The sequence below is a fragment of the Balaenoptera physalus genome, assembly GCF_965194825.1.
Source record: "Balaenoptera physalus genome assembly, chromosome: 3".
Classification (NCBI taxonomy): Eukaryota; Metazoa; Chordata; class Mammalia; order Artiodactyla; family Balaenopteridae; genus Balaenoptera; species Balaenoptera physalus.
In genome coordinates, this window is record NC_138890.1 from 44,153,671 (window position 1) to 44,177,187 (window position 23,517).

The window sequence follows — 23,517 nt, forward strand, 5'->3', positions numbered from 1 at the left end:
GTAAATTTTGCTTCAAATACTAGTAAGAACAATTGTTACACTGCTTACTAAGTGTCAATATTTAGCACAGCACAGCAGGTACCTGCATTTCTAAAACCTTACATGGCATAAGGCATCATGAGAGAAAGGCCCAGATAAGTAATTTTTCTTTATCAAGGCTGCCAAAGGTAAGAAACCTGAGGCTGATAATAGGTAATAGTTATAAGCTTACTTTGCCAATTGTTTTATGTTGGGACTAGGCAACATGTGGATGAGTACATGAAGTAGTTGCAGAAAGTTATCGTGGGAGCTCTCTAGGCCCCAGTTAAACTTGCTCAGTTAATCTGTATACAAGGCAACATGTGGACAAGTTATGATCGAATTCCTTTTTTGTCTTTCTGCTACAGCACGTGCCCTTATAGTCGGCCTCCTTTTGGCTATGGAAATTTTCCAAGTTCAGTGCCAGAATGCCTTGGTTATTATGAAGACAGATACCACAAACATGAGACTATGTTTTCAGCTTTAAATAGAGACTATCCTTTTAGAGACTACCCAGATGAACGTGCTCACGGCGAAGATTCTTGGAGTTATGAGAGCATGGATGGAACCTCTTACTGTAACAGTCATAGCCACAGTGGGGAAGAATACTTAAATCCTGTGCCTCAGCTGGACCCTGGAGCCTTGGAAAGTGTCTTCACAGCCCCGACATCAACTCCCTCTAACATCCAGCAAGTCAATGTCACTGACAGTGATGAGGAGGAAGAAGAAAAAGTGCTCAGGAATTTATAATTATAAAACAAATATGCACAGAAAATAAACATTTCTTAAAATATATTCTGGGTCACTTGATGTGAGAAAAAAAGCCTAGAATGCTTTGCTGAGAGTTCTTAGCCATGATCTGAGGAGTCAAAACCAAATGCAATTTATGCCTTCATAAAGTTTTGATTAGTGAAACTGGAATCCTGATGTTTCATGATAGGAATATTTAAGATATGAAGTAGTTTATTTTTATGGCTGAAATTTGCATCAGCGTATATTATCATTACTTTATCTTGGAACGTGCAAAACACTGAATCCTTACAATTATATGTGAGGGGAAAGGGGGGGTGTATATTCTGGCATGACAAGTGTGATTTGTATTTTATCTCAGGATACATTTATTTTTCTTTATATGATGTTTTGTTTGGTGTTTATGTAATACTTATGGATGTTTCAGTTTTTATGTAACATTTTGAAAATATTTTGATAACTTTTAGTAGTAAATTGGGACTCAGTTACTAAATTTAATTTACACTGATAACCAATTATAAGTTGCAAATGTGTTTTAATGGAACCTGAGTAATTCCTTCAGCTAAATTAGTCATTTCTGTTCCTAAACATTTTCATCATCTTTTTTGGATATCTTTTTACATTTGGTATGCATTGTTCTACTTTTGTTATAATTAAATAAACAGAGAAAATTGTTCTTGTTGGATGTTTTCTGTTTGGGAGATAGAAATAAGCAAAATGAGTATTGTTCAAATGAGAATGGGTTCCATACCACATGCAGATATTCATTTTTACTTAATAGTCTCTAGAATTGTACAGATCCTGTTAGCTTACTTGAAACTGTATCAGCAAAGATGGTGTGCACATATTATGATGCCATTTCCAAACTCTTTACAGATGTGTACCTATGACTTAAGCACTCCCTAAATGGAAGAGCTCTTCCAGATTTGGTTCAGGCAGCTGTCTTTTCAGGTAGACTACCTATTTCCTCTTCATTTGTTAGGTCTGGTGTGTTTTGACCCTGCTCCTTCATCTGCTGTGTGTTTTTCTGTCGTCTCATTTTGCTTATCTTACTGTGTTTGGTGTCTCCTTTTCACAGGCTGCAGGTTCGTAGTTCCCGTTGTTTTTGGTATCTGTCCTCAATGGCTAAGGTTGGTTCAGTGGGTTGTGTAGGCTTCCTGGTGGAGGGAACTAGTGCCTGAGTTCTGGTGGATGAGGCTGGATCTTGTCTTTCTGGTGGGCACGTCCACGTCTGGTGGTGTGTTTTGGGGTGTCTGTGGTCTTATTATGATTTTAGGCAGCCTCTCTGCTAATGGATGGGGCTGTGTTCCTGTCTTGCTAGTTGTTTGGCATAGGGTGTCCAGCACTGTAGCTTGCTGGTCGTTGAGTGAAGCTGGGTCTTGATGTTGAGATGGAGATCTCTGAGAGATTTTTGCCGTTTGGTATTATGTGGAGCTGGGAGGTCTCTTGTGGACCAGTGTCCTGAAGTTGGCTCTTCCACCTCAGAGGCACAGCCCTGATGCCTGGCTGGAGCACCAAGAGCCTTTCATCCACACGGCTCTTCAGTATTTCAGATGCAGCCTCGTAGGGATTGCAGAATCTGGGTGAGGTGGCTGAATTTTTTCCCTATATCTGAGAGATCTGCATAATCATCCTAGCAACCTGACGGCGGCGTGGGCGACCCAGCCCCGAGCTCGCGTTGACCAGGCCCCAGGCAGCTGTCTTTAAAACCATGGAGTTCATTTAAGAGCATGGAATTTGTTTAATTCACAATGAGCAAAAAAATCCTATTTGCGATGTGGCCTCCGGGTAAATGCCCACTTATGGATGGAGAGAACCATATTAGAACAGGATCAGAACCACCAGAGTTGGGATCAGGGTAAAAGAGATCTACAAGACACAAAGTGAATTGATGATCAGAAATAGCCACAAACCAATACACTTTTCTCTCAATGATCTGTGTAATTTATGCAAATTGAGATATTTTACTTAAAACTGCTTGGAAATTATGTATGGAAACCTATTCTAAGCTTCCAACTTCTTCCTTTACTAAACCTGTTCCTTAAGCAAAGGCTGTTACTGTATGATACATTTCATCAACCATATACTTAATTGTATGTAACATTTCCTCTTCCCAATAAAATTTTTATTTTCACATTTTATATTTATTATTACTCTGTGCCATGTCATTTGAATGTGGTTAAAGATCAAAACTTGAATTTCTTGGTAGAGAATAAACATGTAACTTCACATTGGAGCTACAGCACATTTGATGTCTACACCATGACAGATGTCTACACCTTTGTATGTGACAGTTTGAGCCATTTTATCCCATTTCATTTTAATCACACCTTAGTGACTGAACTGGGTTTTGATCACAGACCTTATTCTTTTTTTACTGAAGTATAGCTCATTTACAATTTATATTAGTTTCAGGTGTAAACAGTGATTCAATGTTTTTATAGATTATACTCCATTTAAAGTTATTATAAAATACTGGCTATATTCCCTGTGCTGTACACTATATCCTCGTAGCTTGTTTTATACATAGTAGTTCGTACCTCTTAATCCCCTATCCCTATCTTGCCCCTCTCCCATTCCCTGTACTCACTGGTAATCACTAGTTTGTTCTTTATCCTGTGAGTCTGTTTCTGTTTTGCTATAGTTGTTTGTTTTATTTTTTAGATTCCTCATATAAGTGAAAACATACAGTATTTGTCTTTCTCTGTCTGACTTATTTCATTAAGCATAATAGGGAATTTCCTGGCGGTTCAGTGGTTAGGACTCTGCGCTTCCACTGCAGGGGACACGGGTCCCTCCTGGTCGGGGAACTAAGATCCCTCATGCTGCGTGATGTGGCCAAAAAAAAAAAAAAAAAAAAAGGCATAATACCCTCCAGCTCCATCCATGTTGTTGCAAATGGCAAAATTTCATTCTTTTTATGGCTGAGTAATATTCCATTTGTGTGTGTGTGTGTGTATCTTCTTTATCTATTCATCTATTGATGGACACTTAGTTTGCTTCCACATCTTGTATTTCCCGAAATTATTTGACCAAATATTGTCAGAATATCTAAAAGGCTTGGGTTCCAGCTAACACCTTTAGAGAAAGACTGCTCTTGACTTTCTAAATTTGGTAATTCAGCTACTTGAAAGTTGGGACTAAATCTATTTTCAGTCTATTTGCAGTGAAAAGAATAATGCTGCTGTGAACATTGGGGTGCGTCTATCTTTTCGAATTAATGTTTTCCTTTTCTTTGGATATATACCCAGGAGTGGAATTGCTGGATCATATGATGGCTCTATTTTTAGTTTTTTGAGGAACCTTCATGCTGTTTTCCGTAGGGGCTTCACCAGTTTACATTTCTAAAAACAGTGTACTAGGGTTCCCTTTTTTCCACGTCTGTGCCAACATTTGTTATTTGTAGGCTTTTTGGTTATAGCCATTCTGAGAGGTGTGAGGCAATATCTCCAACAGACCTTGTTCTTGTAGACAAATTCGTTGGGGGAATCCCTTTGTAAGGCAGTGGAATAATATAGAGGATAGTTCAGTGTGTCCTAACTATCTGTCTTCAGGCTAGTCCTTCCCCAGTCTTCATTTTAATGGCTCTTGAGTCAGGGCTACTCTTTTAATCTTCTTCCTTCTCTCCCTTAATGCTGGGATCAGAAGTCAGTTTAGATTGCTTCAGATCCACAATATAATTTGGTCTGGGAAATATGGGTATCTCTTAGGTGAAACAATATCCAATAGCAGTTAAGCATGCCTAGCTGCAAATGCCCATATCTGCTCATTTACAGCTCTTCAAACCACTGTTAGCTCTGACTAGAGACCTATAGACTAAACAAAACCCTGCCCTATTGAAATGAATTCATTTGCCTCTCCAAGTCATCAAAGTGAAATTCTCTAAGCTTGAAACCACAAGCACTTTCTAATAGGTTTCAAGGCCTCATTTGTTCTTATTGTAAATTGGAGGTAACCGTATTTGTAATAAGAATAACTTCCTTTCAAAGTGTGTTGAATGTCACTCAGACTGTTCTGTGCTTTGGACAAATCTGCCCTTCTTATTTGCAAATAAAAATTCTTTTCACTGCAAATAGACTGAAAATAGATTTAGTCCCAACTTCAAGTAGTTGAATTATCAAATTTAGAAAGTCAAGAGCAGTCTTTTTCTAAGGGTGTTAGTTGGAACCCAAACCTTTTAGATATTCTGACAATATTTGGTCAAATAATTTTGGGAAATATATGCTGTGTCCCCACCTTGGAGAGTGCCAATGCCTATCGTCTTTGCAAAGCTTCTCAAAAATCTTGACGTGAAGAAACATGTTGAGCTCTGTTTATCTCAGTGCTCCCCTACCTGAGCGTGAGTATCCTTTTTTCTTTTAACATAATGTCTACTAACAGATTTCACTCCGGAAAATGCTGCTTATGGCTGTTGCTTCGGTTTTCAGTCGTTGGCTTCACATATGGTTTTCTGCATTGATCGGAAAAAATCGTTAAATCCTTTACTGAAAGAAGGTGGTGGCTAATTAAACTGTATTCTGCATTAAATATCTGATGGTCTTAAAAGACAGAAGAACTGAAACCTAGAGTTGTTATAAATTTTGATTGTCCACTAAACTGACTTTTTAATGAAAGTTGATATTGCACCCAAGAATTTGAGTGGGCAAATGTGCTAAATTCCCATATAAGTGTATTTTTCACAGTGAAAACCAGCTGTCAGAAGGATTATTCCTGAGCCAAAAATACAAGCTACTTTTGAAAGTTCCAGTTTGGAAATGATTTCAAAATGAAATTCTGGGGGTTCTATGCATTACTTGCAATATTTTAAAGTAGTATAATTTTGATGTGAACAGCGTAATTCTGAAAAATCTGTCCTACATGTTAGAACAGACTCTGCTGAGAAACATCCTTTTCTAGCTTTCTGAATCATCTTAACTTTTTAGGGTTTTAGAGAAATTCCAAGAGTTTCACAATAAAACTACTTTTCTGAAAACAAGTGTGGAAGGAGTTACTTTCTAATTCTACTTGATGAAAAATTCCACATCCTCTAGACAGATTTACCCTTTATCTCTACTTTCCTCATTCTAACTGCCTGACCAAGCCCTACGTGTCTCTTTTCTGATGGGTAACACACACAAATCTTAGTAAACTTTTCACTAAATGATGAATGCTTGCAGGAAAAAGGGGGAGATGGAAATGTAGGAGGAGGACCATTTGCTGCACCTTAAATCCCTGGCTCCTCTGAAACCACTTCAGGGAAATGTTTTATTTCTGAAAAATAATGAACAGCATTTTATATATATTCTTTTTCGGAGTAAGATCTTCCAAAAGCTATGTTCGTGCCTGTATTCCCTGGGACACTGTCTGTGGAGGCTGATAACCCCTCCTGGAAAGGGTCTTTTAAGCTGTGCATAATTACATGGGTCACAGGCAATGGAAAGGTATGGGGGTGACCAACCATCCTGGTTTGCCCAGTACTGAGGGGTTGCAGGGGTGGAGGTCATGGGACCTAGGACCAGTGATAAAACCAGAAAATTCCTGGGCAAACTGAGATAAACTGATCATTCTAGTGAATACAGTGAGTATAGAATCAACTGGATCTATGCAGATCTATGCTTATGCACATTGTGCAATGCAGCTGTAGAGTTTGAAATGACTGAGCTTCACTCACGAAGGCAGATTATAGCTGAACTTGTGTTGGGCCTATTAGAAAGGCATGGAGTAAGTTACAGGATACATAGGGACTGTAAGAGAACTGGAGATACATAACTGTTAGTGCCTGGGTTGCTTTTATTAGATAGCTTCAAGTTTGCTTAAAGGCAAAAGAAAAATGATCCAAGCTGTACCTTTTAGTAATATTTCACTATATAAACCAGGGAGAGAAAACATTTTTGTGAATATGGAGTCTTTGTTTTAAACTTTCTTACTGTTTCCCCAACAATGATAGTGGAATATTGGCCAGAGTCCTTAGGACAATGCAAAGCTGGGCTGTTTTGGCATACATAATATTCCAACTCTATACATTTTTAAGTGTCTCTGAGACACTAGATATGGTGGTGTTTTTCAGATGTGGTCAGTGCACTGCTTCCAACAAAATGATCTGGGATGCTTGTTAAAAATGCAGCCATTCCGTAGATCTATAGAATCAGAATCTCTCTGGCTAGAGCCTGGGAATACGCATTTTTAATAAGCTCCTCAGGTGATTCTTAAGCACTCCTACCTTTGACACCATGTAAAGTTTGCAAGACATTTAAAATTTTGTTATGAAAACAATATAACTGTACTAAAGGGAATCTTCAGAGAAGAAAAAACCTGTAATCCATCCAATAATTGTTTTTATTTTATGATGGTCTTTCTATATTTGCCCATATACACACATTTTTCACACAGTTGTAATCACAACACATACACAATTTTGCATATACACAAATTTGCATTTCCTCAATATTTTATCACGACCTGTTTTTCATACTCTGTAGCTTCCTAAGTGATGACTTTTCATGTTTGCATAATATTGCTTCAGGCGGATGTGCCATAACTAATCATATGAAAGGGTTAGGTTTGCAGTTTCAGTAATTTGTCCTAGTAAATTTCAATGATGAGATTTCAGAGTGAGCACTCTTACAGACTAGAGGCTTTTATATGAGAGAAAAGTAAATTTTTAACTAGTTTAATCCACTATAATTTTGTGTTTTCTGTCACATGCTGCTGGAGCAGATTCTAACTCATTCAGAATTCTTCCCCTCCAGAAAGTTTTCTCTAACCCTCAAAGACTTAGTTGTTCCTGCTTTGTATTCCCACAGCACCTTCATTTATATCTCCCACTACATTCTAAGCTCCTTGAGGGCCAACCAGGGCAAGTATTTTAGAAATTAGAAAAATAAATATATGGTGGCCAACAGACTAACAGACACAGCTCTGTATTCTCAGCTTCAGTGACTAATGGAATTCATAAGCTGCCTGACAAGCACTGCTTCCCATGATTGATTGCCCATAATAATTACCAGTGAACTTAAAAAAAAAAAAAAAGCAACAACAACAAAAATTCCTGATCTCCAGAATTTGAATATTTGAGGATGGGAACTGGGAGTCTGTATCTTTTTTTTTAATAAATTTATTTATTTTATTTATTTATTTTTGGCTGTGTTGGGTCTTTGTTGCTGTGCGCAGGCTTTCTCTAGTTGTGGTGAGCGGGGGCTACTCTTCGTTGCAGTGTGCGGGCTTCTCATTGCGGTGGCTTCCCTCATTGTGGAGTGTGGGCTCTAGGTGCGTGGGCTTCAGTAGTTGCGGCACGTGGGCTCAGTAGTTGTGGCTCACGGGCTCTAGAGCACAGGCTCAGTAGTTGCGGGGCATGGGCTTAGCTGCTCCGCGGCATGTGGGATCTTCCCGGACCAGGGATTGAACCCGTGTCCCCTGCGTTGGCAGGCGGATTCTCAACCACTGTACCACCAGGGAAGCCCTGGGAGTCTGTATCTTTAAAATGCTCCCCAGGTAATTCTGAATCCCACCAGGCAATGATTCACAAAATGGCATTTGGGAGCTATGGTACAGCTTCAGGATTTTCCTCTCACCAACATCTCATTTTTCTCTCTGTCTTCTTCATGTCGCTTTAAGAGTCAATAGTTCAGTGAATTTCCAAGCTCAATTAAAGTCATTGTTGAGCTCTCTTTAATTTGAGAATGGCTCCTAAAACATAAAGGAGTAGAGAGAGATTGACCAGGAAGGTTTTTACACTAATAGTAAATATAAGCACAGAAATAATTTTCTTTTCAAAGCACTTATCACTAAATGTAATTATCTCATTTATTTGTTTCCTTGTTTATTTTCTCCCCACCAACCACGGCTAGAAGCTTCAAGAGAAGAGGGACATTGTGTTTCTTGCTTGACGAATTATCCCTAATACCTAGCACTGTGCCTGGAGTGTATTGCATGCTCAATAAATATTTGTTGGATTAATTAATAGATAGAAGCTACACTTTACTGAACACCTACTATGTGCAACTGTATCTGGTATGTTATGGGCTTATCTCAGCCTTCATAACAAGCTTGTAAATAGTTGTTTTCTTTATTTAACCAATGAAAAAACTGAGGACTTAAAGAAGTGAAGTGACTTATCCAAGGCCACCCACCAAGTGAGTGGAAGAAACTGAGACTCAGGAACAATTGACTTGTCCCACATCAAACATCTCCTCTGTGGAGGAGCAGAACTCAGGTCTGCCAGGGAACAGTTCAACTTTGTACAGAAATAGAGTACGTAAATTGGTAGTTATGACGTATTCAAACATTTTCTTAAAATACCTGTGATATTATGATTTATAACAATAGATGCAGATTTGGTCTTTGTCTCTGGCACAGAGCTTCTAAAACCCTTGGAATCTCCAAAGTGATCAGAGAACTAGGAACATCTTTTTTTCTAATAGTTGGTCTTCGACCCTGGTTCCTGATGCAGGGCTCCTGAAACCCTTGTAGTTTTCTGGGTGATAGGAGTGTCTTTGTTCCGATGAGGTGACTCTGGGGGGGCTCCTGGATGACGGCTGGATGAGTGCTGGTCAGCCACCAGAAAGACCAAGCCATGATTACAAGCTTGGACTTTTCGGCCCCGCCCCCCATTCTCTTGAGAAGGGAGAAGGGCTGAAAATGGAGTTAATGATCTATCATGCCTATGTGATGAAGCCTCCATAAAAATTCCCAAAGTATGAGGTTCAGAGAGCGTCCAGGTTGAATATTTGAAGCTGCTGGGAGAGTAGCATGCCTGGGGAGGGCATGGAAGCTTCATGCCCTTTTCCCTATACCTTGTCCTGATGCATGTCTTCAACTGGATGGTCCTGACTTATATCCGTTTATTACTGTTTATAATAAACTGGTAATCTAGTAAGAAAAATGTTTCTCTGAGTTCTGTGAGCCACTCTAACAAATTGGTTGAATCCTAGCAGAGGGTCACTGGGAAGCTTCATTCTATAGCTGTCAGTCGGAATCACAGGTGGTAACCTGGGGATATGACTGGTGTCTGAAGTAGGGTGGAAACAGTCTTGTGGGACTGAGTCCTTCACCTGTAGGGTCTGACATTATCTCCAGGTGGATGGTGTCAGAATTAGCTACATTGTAGAATACCCAGCCAGTGTTATGGAGAATTGCCTGTTGGTGGTGTGGGAAATGCCCCCCTGCCCCAGGTTGGAATTGGTGATCAGAACCATTTCAGTGCCCTAAAATGAAGCCAACTTTTCTTTGCTCTAAATTTCTTTTTATAAGAAATCTTACTCTTTTCAGTGAATTAGGAAAACACAGGAAAGCCCCAAATCCTAGAAGACTGTCCTCCCATAACTTTTCTGTGCAAATATAGTTATGCATATATTTTTTCTAATTTTAAATATATTCATTGTTATTTCATGCTTATATATGAGTAATGATTATTATAAAAATTTATAGCAGTGAACACACTAAAAAAGTATAATCACCGTAATTCAGTCATTCAGAATTAATCATAGTTCATCAGTCATTTTGGTTCATATATTTTTGCAGACTTTTTCACACATACACACAGTTACAAAAATGAGATCATAATAGGACTTAAGATACAACTCCCTCTTTCTTTTAACGTAATATGCCATAAACAGTTTTCCATGACACAAGATTTGTTCCACAACATGATTTCCAAAAACTTTTTATTATGAAAAATTTCAAACTATATAAAAGTAGCATAGGACTTCCCTGGTGGCACAATGGTTAAGAATCTGCCTGCCAATGCTGGGGACATGGGTTCAAGCCCTGGTCCGGGAAGATCCCACATGCTGCGGAGCAACTAAGCCCATGCACCACAACTACTGAGCCTGCACTCTAGAGCCCACGAGCCACAACTACTGAGCCCGCGAGTCACAACTACTGAGCCTGCATGCCACAACTACTGAAGCCCGGGCGCCTAGAGCGCATGCTCCGCAACAAGAGAAGCCACCGCAATGAGAAGCCCGTGCATGGCAACAAAGAGCAGCCCCCGCTCACCACAACTAGAGAAAGCCCACGTGCAGCAACGAAGACCCAACACAGCCAAAAATAAATAAATAAGTAAAATTATTAAAAAGAAGCATAAATACTATCATAAAATTTCTGTACCTATCACTCACATTCGACAGTCACCAATGCTATACTTTCCTACCCTCCCGCCCCCACCCCCCATGGAGTTTTAAAAAGCAGATTGCAAATATTATTTTATCCATAAACATTTTAGTATATATTTCTGAAAGACTGGGACTCAAAAAAAAAAAAAACCAAAATTGTAATCATTCATTAATATCAAATATCCAGCATTCAAGTTTCCCAGTTGTCTCATAAATGACCTTTTTTTTTTTTTTTTACAATTGTATGTTTGAGTCAGGATTCAAGAAAGGTCTTCCCATTGCATTTGGTTCAGATATATCCTAAGTCTCTTTCTCTGTATGTTCCCATTTTGTCTTTTGTTTTTCTTGTATTTTTTTATTGTTGAAGAAGAAACTAGGTTTGTTTTGTAGAGTACTTACATTCTGAATTTTCCTGATTGCATTCCCTTGCTGTCATTTAACATGCTTCTCTGTCCTCTGAATTTTCTATAAATTGGTGGTTAGATCTAGAGTTTTGATCAGAACACTTCTTGGTGGTGGGTTGTACTTCTACCAGGAAGAACTAATCTAGAATACAACTTTTAATGGTTTACTTGTATTGATATAACATAATGCCTTTAATCAATCCCTTTCTATTGGAATTTAAATTATTTCTGACATGTATTGTGATTACCAACACGGAGAGGACAACAAATTCTTTTGTTTAGAATAGATTCCTGTAAGTAAATTCAGTGCCAGAGCTTAAAAAGTCTGACCTTGTAAAAGTTTCCATGGAGTTAAACTTTCTTTTTTTTATATATATAAATTCATTTATTTATTTATTTATTGGCTGCATTGGGTCTCTGTTGCTGCGTGCAGGCTTTTCTCTGGTTACAGTGAGCGGGGGCTGCTCTTTGTTGCGGTGCGTGGGCTTCTCATTGCAGTGGCTTCTCTTGTTGTGGAGCACAGGCACACGGGCTTCAGTAGTTGCAGCACGTGGGCTCAGTAGTTGTGGCTCGCGGGCTCTAGAGCGCAGGCTCAGTAGTTGTGGTGCACGGGCTTAGTTGCTCTGCGGCATGTGGGATCTTCCCGGACCAGGGCTTGAACCCGTGTTCCCTGCATTGGCAGGCGGATTCTTAATCACTGTGCCACCAGGGGAGTCCCAGAGTTAAACTTTCTAAGAGGCTCTCTTGTTTCCTCTGAGCTAGGCCAGAGCACAAAGGCTGGTTGTGTCTGGGGTTAACTGAGAAGATGTCCCATTCTACTGAGGTCGCTCTCACTTTGGTTCACTGTTGCCAATGCCAGCGAGCAGTGCAGAGGCTGCACATAGAACCAGGGCTCCGTGATGGCAGATGCAGCCACTCTCCACCTCAGCCCCAGACCTCACTTCGTCTCGGGCCAGCAGCCCACACATCTCAGTCTCAGCCCCTTCTTCGCACTGAGTGAAGAGACTCAGCATGTGGAGTGAAGGGTCTGCCAGGCCAGAGGAGCGCTTGTTCCCTTGGATCCTTTATTAGGTTTATAATGCCTGGATTCTGGGTTCATGACTTCTGGTGACACCACAGGTACTTAGCTTAGCTCCTCCCACATGATAACTTGTTTGCCATTGGGCCTAGTCAAGGGGTCAGTGCAGCAGGCCAGCCTAAGTCTCCCACACAGCTTTTGTTGGGAACCAAGACATCTGAATCATTCTGGAACCTCTAAAAGCTCAGTTCTTCACCAGAAGATGAAGCAGCCCCTTCTCCACTCTGGTTTGTAGGAGAATGGAGGGGCAATCCCACCCCACTTCCAGCCTGGGAGTGTTGAACTCTTGTCATATAATGGTGCAAGCCTGTAACAGGCAAGATAGAGCAGGTCAACTTCTGACTCCCCTTGGCCTGAGAAGACAGTCCAAAGCACTGATGAAGACAGAAGCACTTCACACTTGCAAGGGATCTTACTGAGAAAGCAAGAAGACCAAGCAGGTGACTTTAAGGAGCTGGGAGAAGTGACTCAAGCAGAGGCCCTGTGCTCCGGCCGTCCCAGTCTTGGGTGGGACCACACCTTGCAACAAATGGGCAGAGGTCGGAGTAGATCTGGAAGTAGGTAAAGATGCTGAATATAAACAAAAATGATAACAGAGCCTACTGATTCAGGACACTGAATTCTGCTGCCTTGAGAGGAACTTTGTAACATTCCAGCCTTGTTTAGCTTATCAAACCTGGATGGAGCAAAAGCCCCAGGATCCACCCACTCCATCAGAAACAAGTCTGAATAAGCCAGGCACTGTCCATCAGATACCCAGGCATTTTGATGGTTCAGTTCTGACCGCCAGCCAAATGTAAATCGAGAACTCCAAGTCATCCATCATGCTTTAGCCACGCGTGAGGTTAATACCCTGTCCTTGAGAAGCACACAAAGGGCCATTTGAGTAGGAAAGTCCCACCTAATCCTGCTGAAACACATATCCCACATTTGGATCATCTTTCCGAACAGCGTCTTGGTTTGGAAGGCACAGCTGTCGCTGAGATCCCTGAATACAGCCTGCTGTTCTCTGTGGAAGTGAGGGTAGACGAGCGTGGTTAACTTGAGATGCACTAAAGCCCTCCAGACTGCCCCTTCCTCCAAATAGCCAGGCTGCTGGGAGCCAGATGCTAGTGTTTGCCATAGTATTCATCTCTGCTTGCCAGTGGGCAAAGCTGGGTAGTAGCTGAACTTTTCGTAGGACTTTAGGAATATCAGCACCCCTCTCAGGGGTTTGGTTCCACTGAACCAAGGCACAAACGGGCTCTGCTTCACACTGGAAAGTCCCCTCAGGAATAAGCACTCAGCACTTCTGTTTTCTGGGAGGGTGATGATTAGGAGAAGCGGCCTTCTCTGACTCAACCCCCAGAGCATGGCTTTTGGTGAGTTCCATGAAACATGAGACATGGATCAAGGACAAAGCCAGAATCAGGTTTATGCCTCTAACAGCTGTGGTTTTCAGATTGTTTCAGATTGCAGAAGTTCAAACAACAGCTGCAGATTTATTCCTTCTTCTTGAGATGGGAGGCGATGGGTGCAAATACAATGGAAACACAACTGCCGTGACTATTTTCTATGTCAGTAAATCCCAAGTCATGCCTTGGGTTCTGTGAAATAAGATGGAAAATCAGTGATCTGCTACAACCTAACTAAACTGAATACATGGAGTTAGGTACCCCTAACCCCTATGACTTTCCAAATTCAGATTAATATTTTCACTTAAAGATGCCCCAGACTCTTGGGGCTCTAAGAGACCTTAAAGTTGTCTAGTCTACATACAGGAATGGCATGGTCCTCCTGTGTCAGTCCTCATTTGTCTGTCCATGACAGACAGATTGCTTTCTTAAGGACAAACACGTTTTAAAGGCTTTTGACACACACTGACAAATTCCTCTCCAATAAAGCTCAAAGCAGGGGGCCAGCAGTATCTGAAAGACTAAATTGCACGTTTTTTAGCAACTTCCCTAACGTGAGATTTCATTACTTCTGTTGTTCTTTTATTCTCCTGCCTGTATGTTTTGAATGTCAAAATGGAATATAGAATTCCCAAAGGCAAAAACACACTTTTGCAGTCCCCGTAGTAAGAGGCATGAGTGAACACATAATAATAATGAATCAACATTTACTGAATATTTACTAAGTGCCAGACATTAGGCACTAGCTCACAGGGTTCACAGCGACCCATTTTGTAGAGGAAGCACAGAAGGGCTGAGCAACTTGCCTTATGTGACACAGGGACCAAGCTCAGATCAGTCTGATAAGAGTCTGCAGATCAGCCCATTGCCATGCTGCTTCCACATGGTCACTACAAAGAAATATTTATACATAGGTTGATTAATTGGTTGTTTTCTTCTGGTAGGACAGACCTGAGCAACTCAGAAGGGAACAGCCATAAGAATGGGCTAAAAATGCAATCCTAGTTCTCCCAGCCAGCCCTGACTGGAATAGTCCCAACGGATTTCAACAATGTTGAGCTGAGTTTGAGGGTACGCCCTGAGGTAGTATTTTTATTAAGGATTTCTTATGACTGGAAACTCTAAGAAGGAAGCTTGAATTATCCCATATAAAAATACAGCCATCTAAGATCATCAGTGGCATTTCCTTTTTATAGTGTGTGGTGCTAATAATAACCCCAAACTCCTCAACCCAACTTTCCAGCTTTTTAAAAGAACAGTACTTATGAGAATGTTTGAATGCTTGTGATTGGCGGGATTTATTCCATCCAGTGTTTCCTGTGGCTTCCCTGAAGGAGAAGGTAAAGGGTTCGGAGTTGATGGCTACTGCAGTCTCTGTTCTGCCCAAGGACCTGTGAGGGGCCCCTGGCTGCTGAGTGAGAGCTAGAGAGAGAGACAGCCCTCTAAGGAAGTGAGACAGAGATGTGAGGCCAGAGGAGGAGCAAGGCCGTGAGGGTTTTTATGGAGAACTCAGAACTAAGTCAGATGATCTGTCCTAGGTTCAGGGAGGTACATGGAAAAAACAGACCCCTTTCTCCATATTGTTATCCTTTGGGCAGCCCTGCTCCTGCCAGCCCAGCACTCCATGTCTGACAGGACCTGAGGAGGGACTGCAACTTCTAAGAGTGTGAAAGGTCTTGGCAAGGTGGAGAGTGATTTATAAACTAAATAATTTCCGGAAGGTTTCCCGCCCATGCCAACTCCACGTCTTCCACCACAAGTCTACCTGAGGAGGCCCTCTCCCTGCCGCAGCGCCTGTGGAACAATTCGCCATTTTTTAAGGTTCTTTAAAAAAAATTTTCTGTAGGTAGAGTTTACATATAGTGATATGTGCCCATTTTAAGTGTACAAATAGCTCAATAAATTTTGACAAGTGTGCACCAATACAACCACCACCACAATCAAGATTTAGAAAATTCTTACCTGCCCCTTCCAAGCAATGCCCACCCCCCAACCCCCCACCCCAGGCCACCACCGATGTACCTTCTGCCGCTGCAGCTTAGATTTCCCTTTTCCAGAATCTCATTTACATCGAACCGCGGAGAATGTAGTATTTTGTTCCCGGATTCCTTCATTCGGCATAAATTTTGTGAGATTCATCAGTGTTGTTGTATATATGAATAGTTCTTTTTTGTTGCTGAGTAATATACTATTCTATGGATTTACCACGATCTGTTTAGCCTTTGAGTTAGCCATTTTTTGATTATTATGAATGAAGGTTCTGTGCACATTCATGTAAAACTCTTTTTGTATGTGCACTCATTTCTCTTGGGCAAATACCTAGGAGTGAAATTGCTGTGTCATAGAATAAGTACATATATATTTTTAAATTTTATTTATTTATTTATTTATGGCTGTGTTGGGTCTTCGTTTCTGTGCGAGGGCTCTCTCCAGTTGCGGCAAGCGGGGGCCACTCTTCATCATGGTGCGCAGGCCTCTCACCATCGCGGCCTCTCTTGTTGCGGAGCACAGGCTCCAGAAGCGCAGGCTCAGTAATTGTGGCTCACGGGCCCAGTCGCTCCGCGGCATGTGGGATCCTCCCAGACCAGGGCCCGAACCCGTGTCCCCTGCATTGGCAGGCAGACTCTCAACCACTGCGCCACCAGGGAAGCCCCATTTATATTTTTAATACTTATTTATTTACTTAGTGGCTGCGTCGGGTCCTAGTCGCGGCATGCAGGATCTTTCATTGCGCCGCGTGGGCTCTTCGCTGTGGCACGTGGGCTCCAGAGCACGTGGGCTCTGTAGTTGTGGCACTTGGGCTCTCAAGTTGTGGCGCACGGGCTTAGTTGCCCTGCGGCATGTGGGATCATAGTTCCCCGACCAGGGATTGAACCAGTGTCCCCTGCATTGCAAGACGGATTCTTAACCACTGGACCACCAGGGAAGTCCCGTATATTTTCAACTTGATAAGAAACTGCCAAACTGTTCTCCAAAGTGGAATATCTGAAAGTTCCAGGTGCTTCATCACATCCTCACCAATGCTTGGTATTGTCAGTCATTTTAAATTTAGTCATTCTCAGGGGTATAAAGTGGTATCTCACAGTGGTCTTAATTTGCATTTCCCTGATAACTAATCACGTTGAACATCTTTTCTTGTGCTTGTTATCCATTCATGTATCATCTTTTTCAAACCTTCTGTCCTTTTTAAAAGATTGAGTTACCTTCTTTTTATTCTGGTTGCAAGCCCTTTATCTGATATTTACATTGCAAATATTTTCTTCCAAATTGTGGCTTGCTGTTTCCATTTCAAGTGTCTTTCGAAATGCAGAAGTTTGGTGGGTTTTTTTTTTGAAGTCTAATTTATCATTTTTTTCTCCTATGGTTTACGCTTTTGTATTCTGTCCATGAAATCTTTGCCTACCTCGGGGTTGTGAATATATTCTCCTGTGATTTCTTCTAGAAATTTGTAGTTTTAGCTTTACTTTTAGCTCTATGATTTATTTCAAGGTAATTTTTGTATACAACGTGAGGTAAAGGCCAAGATTCCCTTTTCTTCATACAGATATCCAGCTGTTCCAGTACCACTTATTGAAAATATAATTTTTTCTCCTTCTGTCAAAAATCTGCTAAACATAAATGTGCATTTACTTCTGGTTCTGCTACTCACCAGCCTCATGACCTTACAGAAAGACAGCCTCTCTGAGGTCCCATTTCCTTATCTGTAAAATGGGATAATAGCACCTACTTCTAGGGTACTTTTTTTTCCTTCAAAGAATATGTATAAAAGATTTGCCACTGTGCCTGGCACAGTAGGTCCTCCATTAACTGTGGACTGAACACTAACATCAGTTATATATACAAAGCTCTTTACCATTGCTAAAGCACTTTTGAATATATTATTTGGTATGATCTTGTCCGGTTCTTCTGTCTCATGCTTTAAGACCCTCTAAGAGAAAGAACTGCAAGATAGTCATCCTTGCACTTCATCTGTACTCAGTAGAAGTTGTAGGTGTAATTTCCTGAAGGTCAGAGGTCATGTTTACTCTACTTTGCATTCTCTCCTGGTACCTAGGCAGTGCTCAGTCACACACACTAGGTGCTCGGTGGTAGTGTGATTTCGTTTAGTGGGACAAGAATTTATCTAAGTTCTTCTTGAAATCAGTCATGTTTCTAGTCTTTTCTCTCATCTCTCTTTCCCTCCCTAGAGATCTCATGGGTTCTGAACCACCTTTGATGATCAGCCTGTGACTCCCACATCCTACCCTCTGCCTGGCTTGCTTCCATCCTCCCTTGCGTTTCCAGCACCCTCACACTCAATATGTCTGAAACCACATGCGTTGGCAATATCTGAATCAATGCTCTTTTGGTTGCAAGAAGCAGAAGCTCACTCAAATTAACTCAAGTAGAAAGCAGTGTTTGTTAAAAGGCTGGAGGAGGACTCTCTCACAAATGAAGGGCTTGCAGGAGAGCTTCCTTGACTTGAGTGATCAAGGACAGTCTCATAGAATAACAGCATTTGAAACAAAGTCAGGCCATATTTGAAGAGGTGAACATGGTGTGAGACGTCTTTTCCAGTAGATGGAACAGCTTGGATAAATTCAAGAAGATAGGAATGTGATACTCATTCTTGAATACTGCTTGGTACTGTGGTTATTTGGGAATCCAACTCATTTTTCCAACTGGATTCTGAGTATTAACCTGATCTTATATCTCTTCATATTGCTTTAGGACAAAATAATAAAGATTATCACAACCACCATCATCATCATTATCATCATTACTACCACAACTATTTATCCAACACATGATGTGCCAGGTACCGCACTAAATTCTTTTCCACATTTTTTTTTCCCAATCCTCAGAGTACCTTTGAATTTTTATAGCTGAGAAATTTGAGGCTTAGAGAGGTATGTTCTTTAACTTGACCAAAGTGATTACTTAAAAGGTACAGGGGAGAGACTGGAATCCAACCCAGGTCTTGCTCCCAAAGTCCCTTAATCTTGAACCTTAGCTTTCAAACATTGTCTTAACTCTTGGCTTGCTTTTTGGTTTTTTGTTTTTGTTTTTTTTTATAAATGTATTTATTTTATTTATTTATTTTTGTCTGTGTTGGGTCTTCATTGCTGCGCACGGGCTTTCTGTAGTTGCAGCTAGCGGGGCTACTCTTTGTTGTGGTGCACAGGCTTCTCATTGCACTGGCTTCTCTTGTTGTGGAGCATGGGCTCTAGGTGCATGGGCTTCAGTAAGTTGTGGTGCATGGGCTCAGTAGTTGTGGCTTGCGAGCTCAGTAGTTGTGGCTCACGGGCTCTACACTGTAGGCTCTGTAGCTGTGGCACACGGGCTTAGTTGCTCCACAGCATGTGGGATCTTCTCGGACCATGGCTCAAACCCGTGTCCCCTGCATTGGCAGGCGGATTCTTAACCACTGTGCCACTAGGGAAGCCCTTGGCTTGCTTTTTGAATGAAAAAGGCTCTATATGATTGGTATTGGAAATTCCCCCCACAGTCATCTATAACTATTAAATTATTGTTAGTGCAATCCTGAACTAAAGATCTTTAATGATGACTTCATTCATCACAAAAGATTCTGGCTCTTTGAAAATGACAGAAAATCATTATTTCTTCTGACCAGCCCTTCTTCAAATGGGATTCTAATCCTTAAACCTTGCAGGAATATTGACACTGGGAGGAAGTAATTTCTCAACCCCGGTTAGCATTGCTAATATTTGGGCAAACAGCTCCTTTTAGAGTTGTTTCCTTGGCTTGGCTTTTTGCTTAGAGAACTTTGGTTACAGAGAACACCAAGAGAAGGGCTTTGCAAATGATACTGATCAATAAGCTTCAAGAGACAGGGAGGATATGATGGGTTTAAGTGGTCCCTGGCTACCCTCCCTGAGCCAAACGCACTTTCAAGGTATCTAAAGCAGTGGCTTTTTAAAACCCAGGTCCCCTAATCAGTGAAGAAGACTACCTTGTGCATTTGTTGCACTCTCTTTGAGAGGGAATCTTCAAACCCTCTCATCTCCAGTCTCTGAATCATGGTCTCAGTATGCCACTGAAATTACTCACGGTCTGTTAAAGAGGAAGTGGGGCTATGAAGGGGGACCCTGGCCCAGGAAGTAGTATGAATCATTCCAGTGGGGTGTATGGGGCACCACCCACTGTTGGCATTATATCCAAATTCTACTCTGCCCTCAGCATCCCCTCCCCCTGCCTGCTCTGGTGATCTAACACAGAGCCTCATAAATCTAGCTCTGAGTTGGATGCTAACAGCAATTGTTTGTATCTGTATAACTCTTTGTAGTTTGCAATGCATTTTGAATCATTTATCGATCCTTCCATCTATTCACTCATTCAGTAAATACATACTTAGTAATAATAGTAATATTATGGGCCCACCATAAGACAAGTATTGTGCCAGATATAGAGGCTATAGTGATAATCAAAAGAGTCATACAGTTTTGGTCACTGCCATCGTGAATTTGATAGTCTAGGGGAGTGTTTTGCTTTTTTTAAACATAATTCAGTGAAATTCAGTTGAATTGTGATGTAAAAGGTATTTCTTACTGAGGATCATGGTCAAAAACATGGAGACACACTGTTTAGCAGAAGCTATTATAAAGATTCCTCAAAGTATCCTCCTCACAGCCACTGGAGAGTTCATGAAGGCTAGTGCAGGAGAGAGAAAATATTATTAACTATTCTTGCTTATAGTAGTATCCATCAGGTATTGTGCCTTGCAAGGTAAGCAAAGGTGATCAAACACATTGGTCCTTGCCTTCAATTCTTTTGGGACTCCCCATTATCCTCAGGAAGAAGGCTCAGATACCTTAGCCTGATACAGAAGCCACTTTTGGATGATCTGGTCTCTATCTATCTCTCTGGCTCCCTTCACCTCTGTTCATATCACTCCCTCCCTCCTCCTCAGATGCCCTCCTGACCCCAGATACCTGGAAACACCTCTTCACCTTGGAACATTCAGCCTAAGCATCACTTCCTCTGTGCCTTTGCCATGCTCCTCCAGGCAAAATTGACTGCTTCTTGTCTTGTCATTCACTGTCACCTTTCTCATCCTGCTTCTGTTCATGGCACTCTGTTTCCTTTGGGAAGATTCCCCCCCAACTCTCCATGTGGTGCTGATGACAGGCAAGGCTCATAGAGTGACCTCATGATCCTGGCTTAGAACCCCATATTCTAGCGACTGCAGTTGGTCCAACTATGTTATATAACCCAAGCAGGGTCAATCACGGCTCATGAGCCTTTTGTGTTAAGACTGTTCAAGCTGCATCTCTAAATGGTCCTGAACATACAATCTCTAACTTTATATGCCCTTGTTTGTCTGTAGTCTGTCTCCTTCTACCACCCTGTAAATTCCTCAAGGTAGGGACTTTTCTTTGATTTAAATAATATGCGTGTATGAATTTGTGTGTATAAAAGTAGTATGTTCTCTTTGTAGGAAATTTGTAGGCAATTTCTCTATAGAAAATTTTAAAAACACACAAAAAGATTGTTAAACACTTGTAATCCTTCCTCTCCCAAACACACTTTAACACCATTTTTACGATGCAGATACATACAAAACTCACCTTTTACACAATTAGGGTATAATTGAACATACGATTTTATAACTCATTTTTTTCACTTAATTATATATTGTGAAAACTTTCCCATGTAATTAGCTATTTTTCCACATGATTTTTATTGGCCATCTATTATTCTGTCAAGTGGATAAAATGTATCATGATCTATTCATCAAAAATCTATTAGAAATTTAGGTGGCTTCTACTTCTCATTATTATAAAAAATGCTGTGTCTGATTTATGCCAGAGGTGACACTGCAAAGAATGGTATTTTCATTAAATGAGGCTGGTCAATGTGATATCCACATGGCGAGTATATTAGTTACCTATTGCCATGTAACAATATTACCACAAACTTGCACTTTAACACAACACACACTTATTATCTTATTTTTTGCTTTTGTTTCTGGCTGTGCCACGTGGCACGTGGGATCTTAGTTCCCTGACCAGGGATTGAACCCGTGCCCTGTGCAGTGGAAGCTCAGAGTCTTAACCACTGGACCGCCAGGGAATTCCCAACACACACTTATTATCTTTTTTTTAAAAATAAATTTATTTATTTATTTTGGCTGCGTTGGGTCTTTGTTGCTGCGTGCGGGGTTTCTCTAGTTTCGGAGAGCGGGGGCTACTCTTTGTTGCAGTGCAAAGGCTTCTCATTGCGGTGGCTTCTCTTGTTGTGAAGCATGGGCTCTAGGCATGCGGGCTTCAGTAGTTGCGGCTCACGGGCTTAGTTGCTCCTCGCTGTGTGGGATCTTCCTGGACTGGGGATTGAACCTGTGTCCCCTGCATTGGCAGGCAGATTCTTAACCACTGCGCCACCAGGGAAGTCCCCACACTTCTTTTTTTTTTTTTTTTTTTTTTATTGGCTGTGTTGGGTCTTCGTTGCTGCACGCGGGCTTTCTCTAGTTGCAGAGAGCGGGGGCTACTCTTAGTTGCGGTGCGCGGGCTTCTCATTGCAGTGGCTTCTCTTGTTGTGGAGCACGGGCTCTAGGCACGTGGGCTTCGGTAGTTGTGGCACGTGGGCTCTAGAGCGCAGGCTCAGCAGTTGTGTCCCATGGGGCTTAGTTGCTCCACAGCATGTGGGATCTTCCCGGACCAGGGATCGAACCCGTGTCCCCTACACTGGCAGGCAGATTCTTATCCACTGTGCCACCAGGGAAGCCCCCCCATACTTATTATCTTAAAGTTTCTGTAGACAATAGTTTGGGCATGGCTTAACTAGTCCCTCTGCTTCAGGGTCTCACAAAGTTGCTATCAGGATGTTGGCTAAGGCTGCAGTCTCATCAGAGGTTCAACTAGGGAAGGATCTACAATCAAACTCATGTGGTTATAGGCAGAATTCGATTTCTTGCAGGCTGCCAAACTCAGGGCCTGTTTTTTGCTGCTGAGAGCCTGAGCCCACCCTCACCTCCTTGCTGCATGGTTCTCTCTATGGAGTAGCTCACAAAATGACAGGTTGCTTCTTCAAAGCCAAGGAGAGAGAGAGAGAGAGACTCCTTTGAAGTCGAGTGTTACAGTTTTAAGTAACATAATCACGTACACATAATCACATATATCTTTTCACTTTTGCCGTATTTTATTGGTTAGAAGCAAGTCACCAGTCCCACGTACACTCATGAGGAGGGGATCACACAGAACATAAACACCAGAGTGGGAATCATGGGACTGCTCTAGGCTCTGCCTCAGTGAGGGTCCCAAACTTTCTTGATGCATGGAACATTTAATGTCTCAGTCATTTTTTTCATGGCACCTCTAGGCCCAAATACAAATACCTAATAATTCTGTTTATTAAGTAGCTAGATCCAAACAACTTAGTGAGTATTTATATAATACACATAAATTAAAAGAAAAAAATAACATTTTATTTTACTTTTAAGCAACCACAATATTTGCTAATGGACTTGTGCTCCTATTGGGCACTGCAGAGCTTATCATGTGTTAGAATCAGATTGAACACCATTACTCTCATCTCCTGATTTCAAGTGATATTTACTTTATGTCACGGCAACTTTGAAAAACCCAGCTTTGCAAAAATATGATGTCATTGAAGGGAACATAGTACAATTTAATGATGAAACTGTGAACTACTTCAGGTTAATAGTTTATATGGTACCCAACAGATGTCACTGTGCTTCCTTCAAAAATTTAAAATATCCCATGACACTCCTGTGAATTCACTGTGACACCCAAGGTACCACTGTGTACTTGGTACACAGTTTG

The 23,517-nt window shown here is 41.3% G+C and overlaps 1 protein-coding gene and 1 long non-coding RNA gene across 2 annotated transcripts in view; one reads left to right on the top strand and one right to left on the bottom strand.

Annotated features, from left to right (window-relative positions):
- Window positions 1-7,769, top strand: part of SOX30 (SRY-box transcription factor 30) — a 165,049-nt gene extending 157,280 nt beyond the window's left edge. Inside the window, exon 6 of the mRNA XM_082453969.1 lies at window positions 387-7,769. Coding sequence (XP_082310095.1) covers window positions 387-768 — 382 coding nt within the window. The 3' untranslated portion in view covers window positions 769-7,769. The remainder of the gene's footprint in view (window positions 1-386) is intronic.
- LOC309656971 overlaps window positions 1-23,517 on the bottom strand; it is a 222,452-nt gene that overhangs the window by 192,935 nt on the left and 6,000 nt on the right. The gene's annotated exons all lie outside the window — the stretch shown is intronic.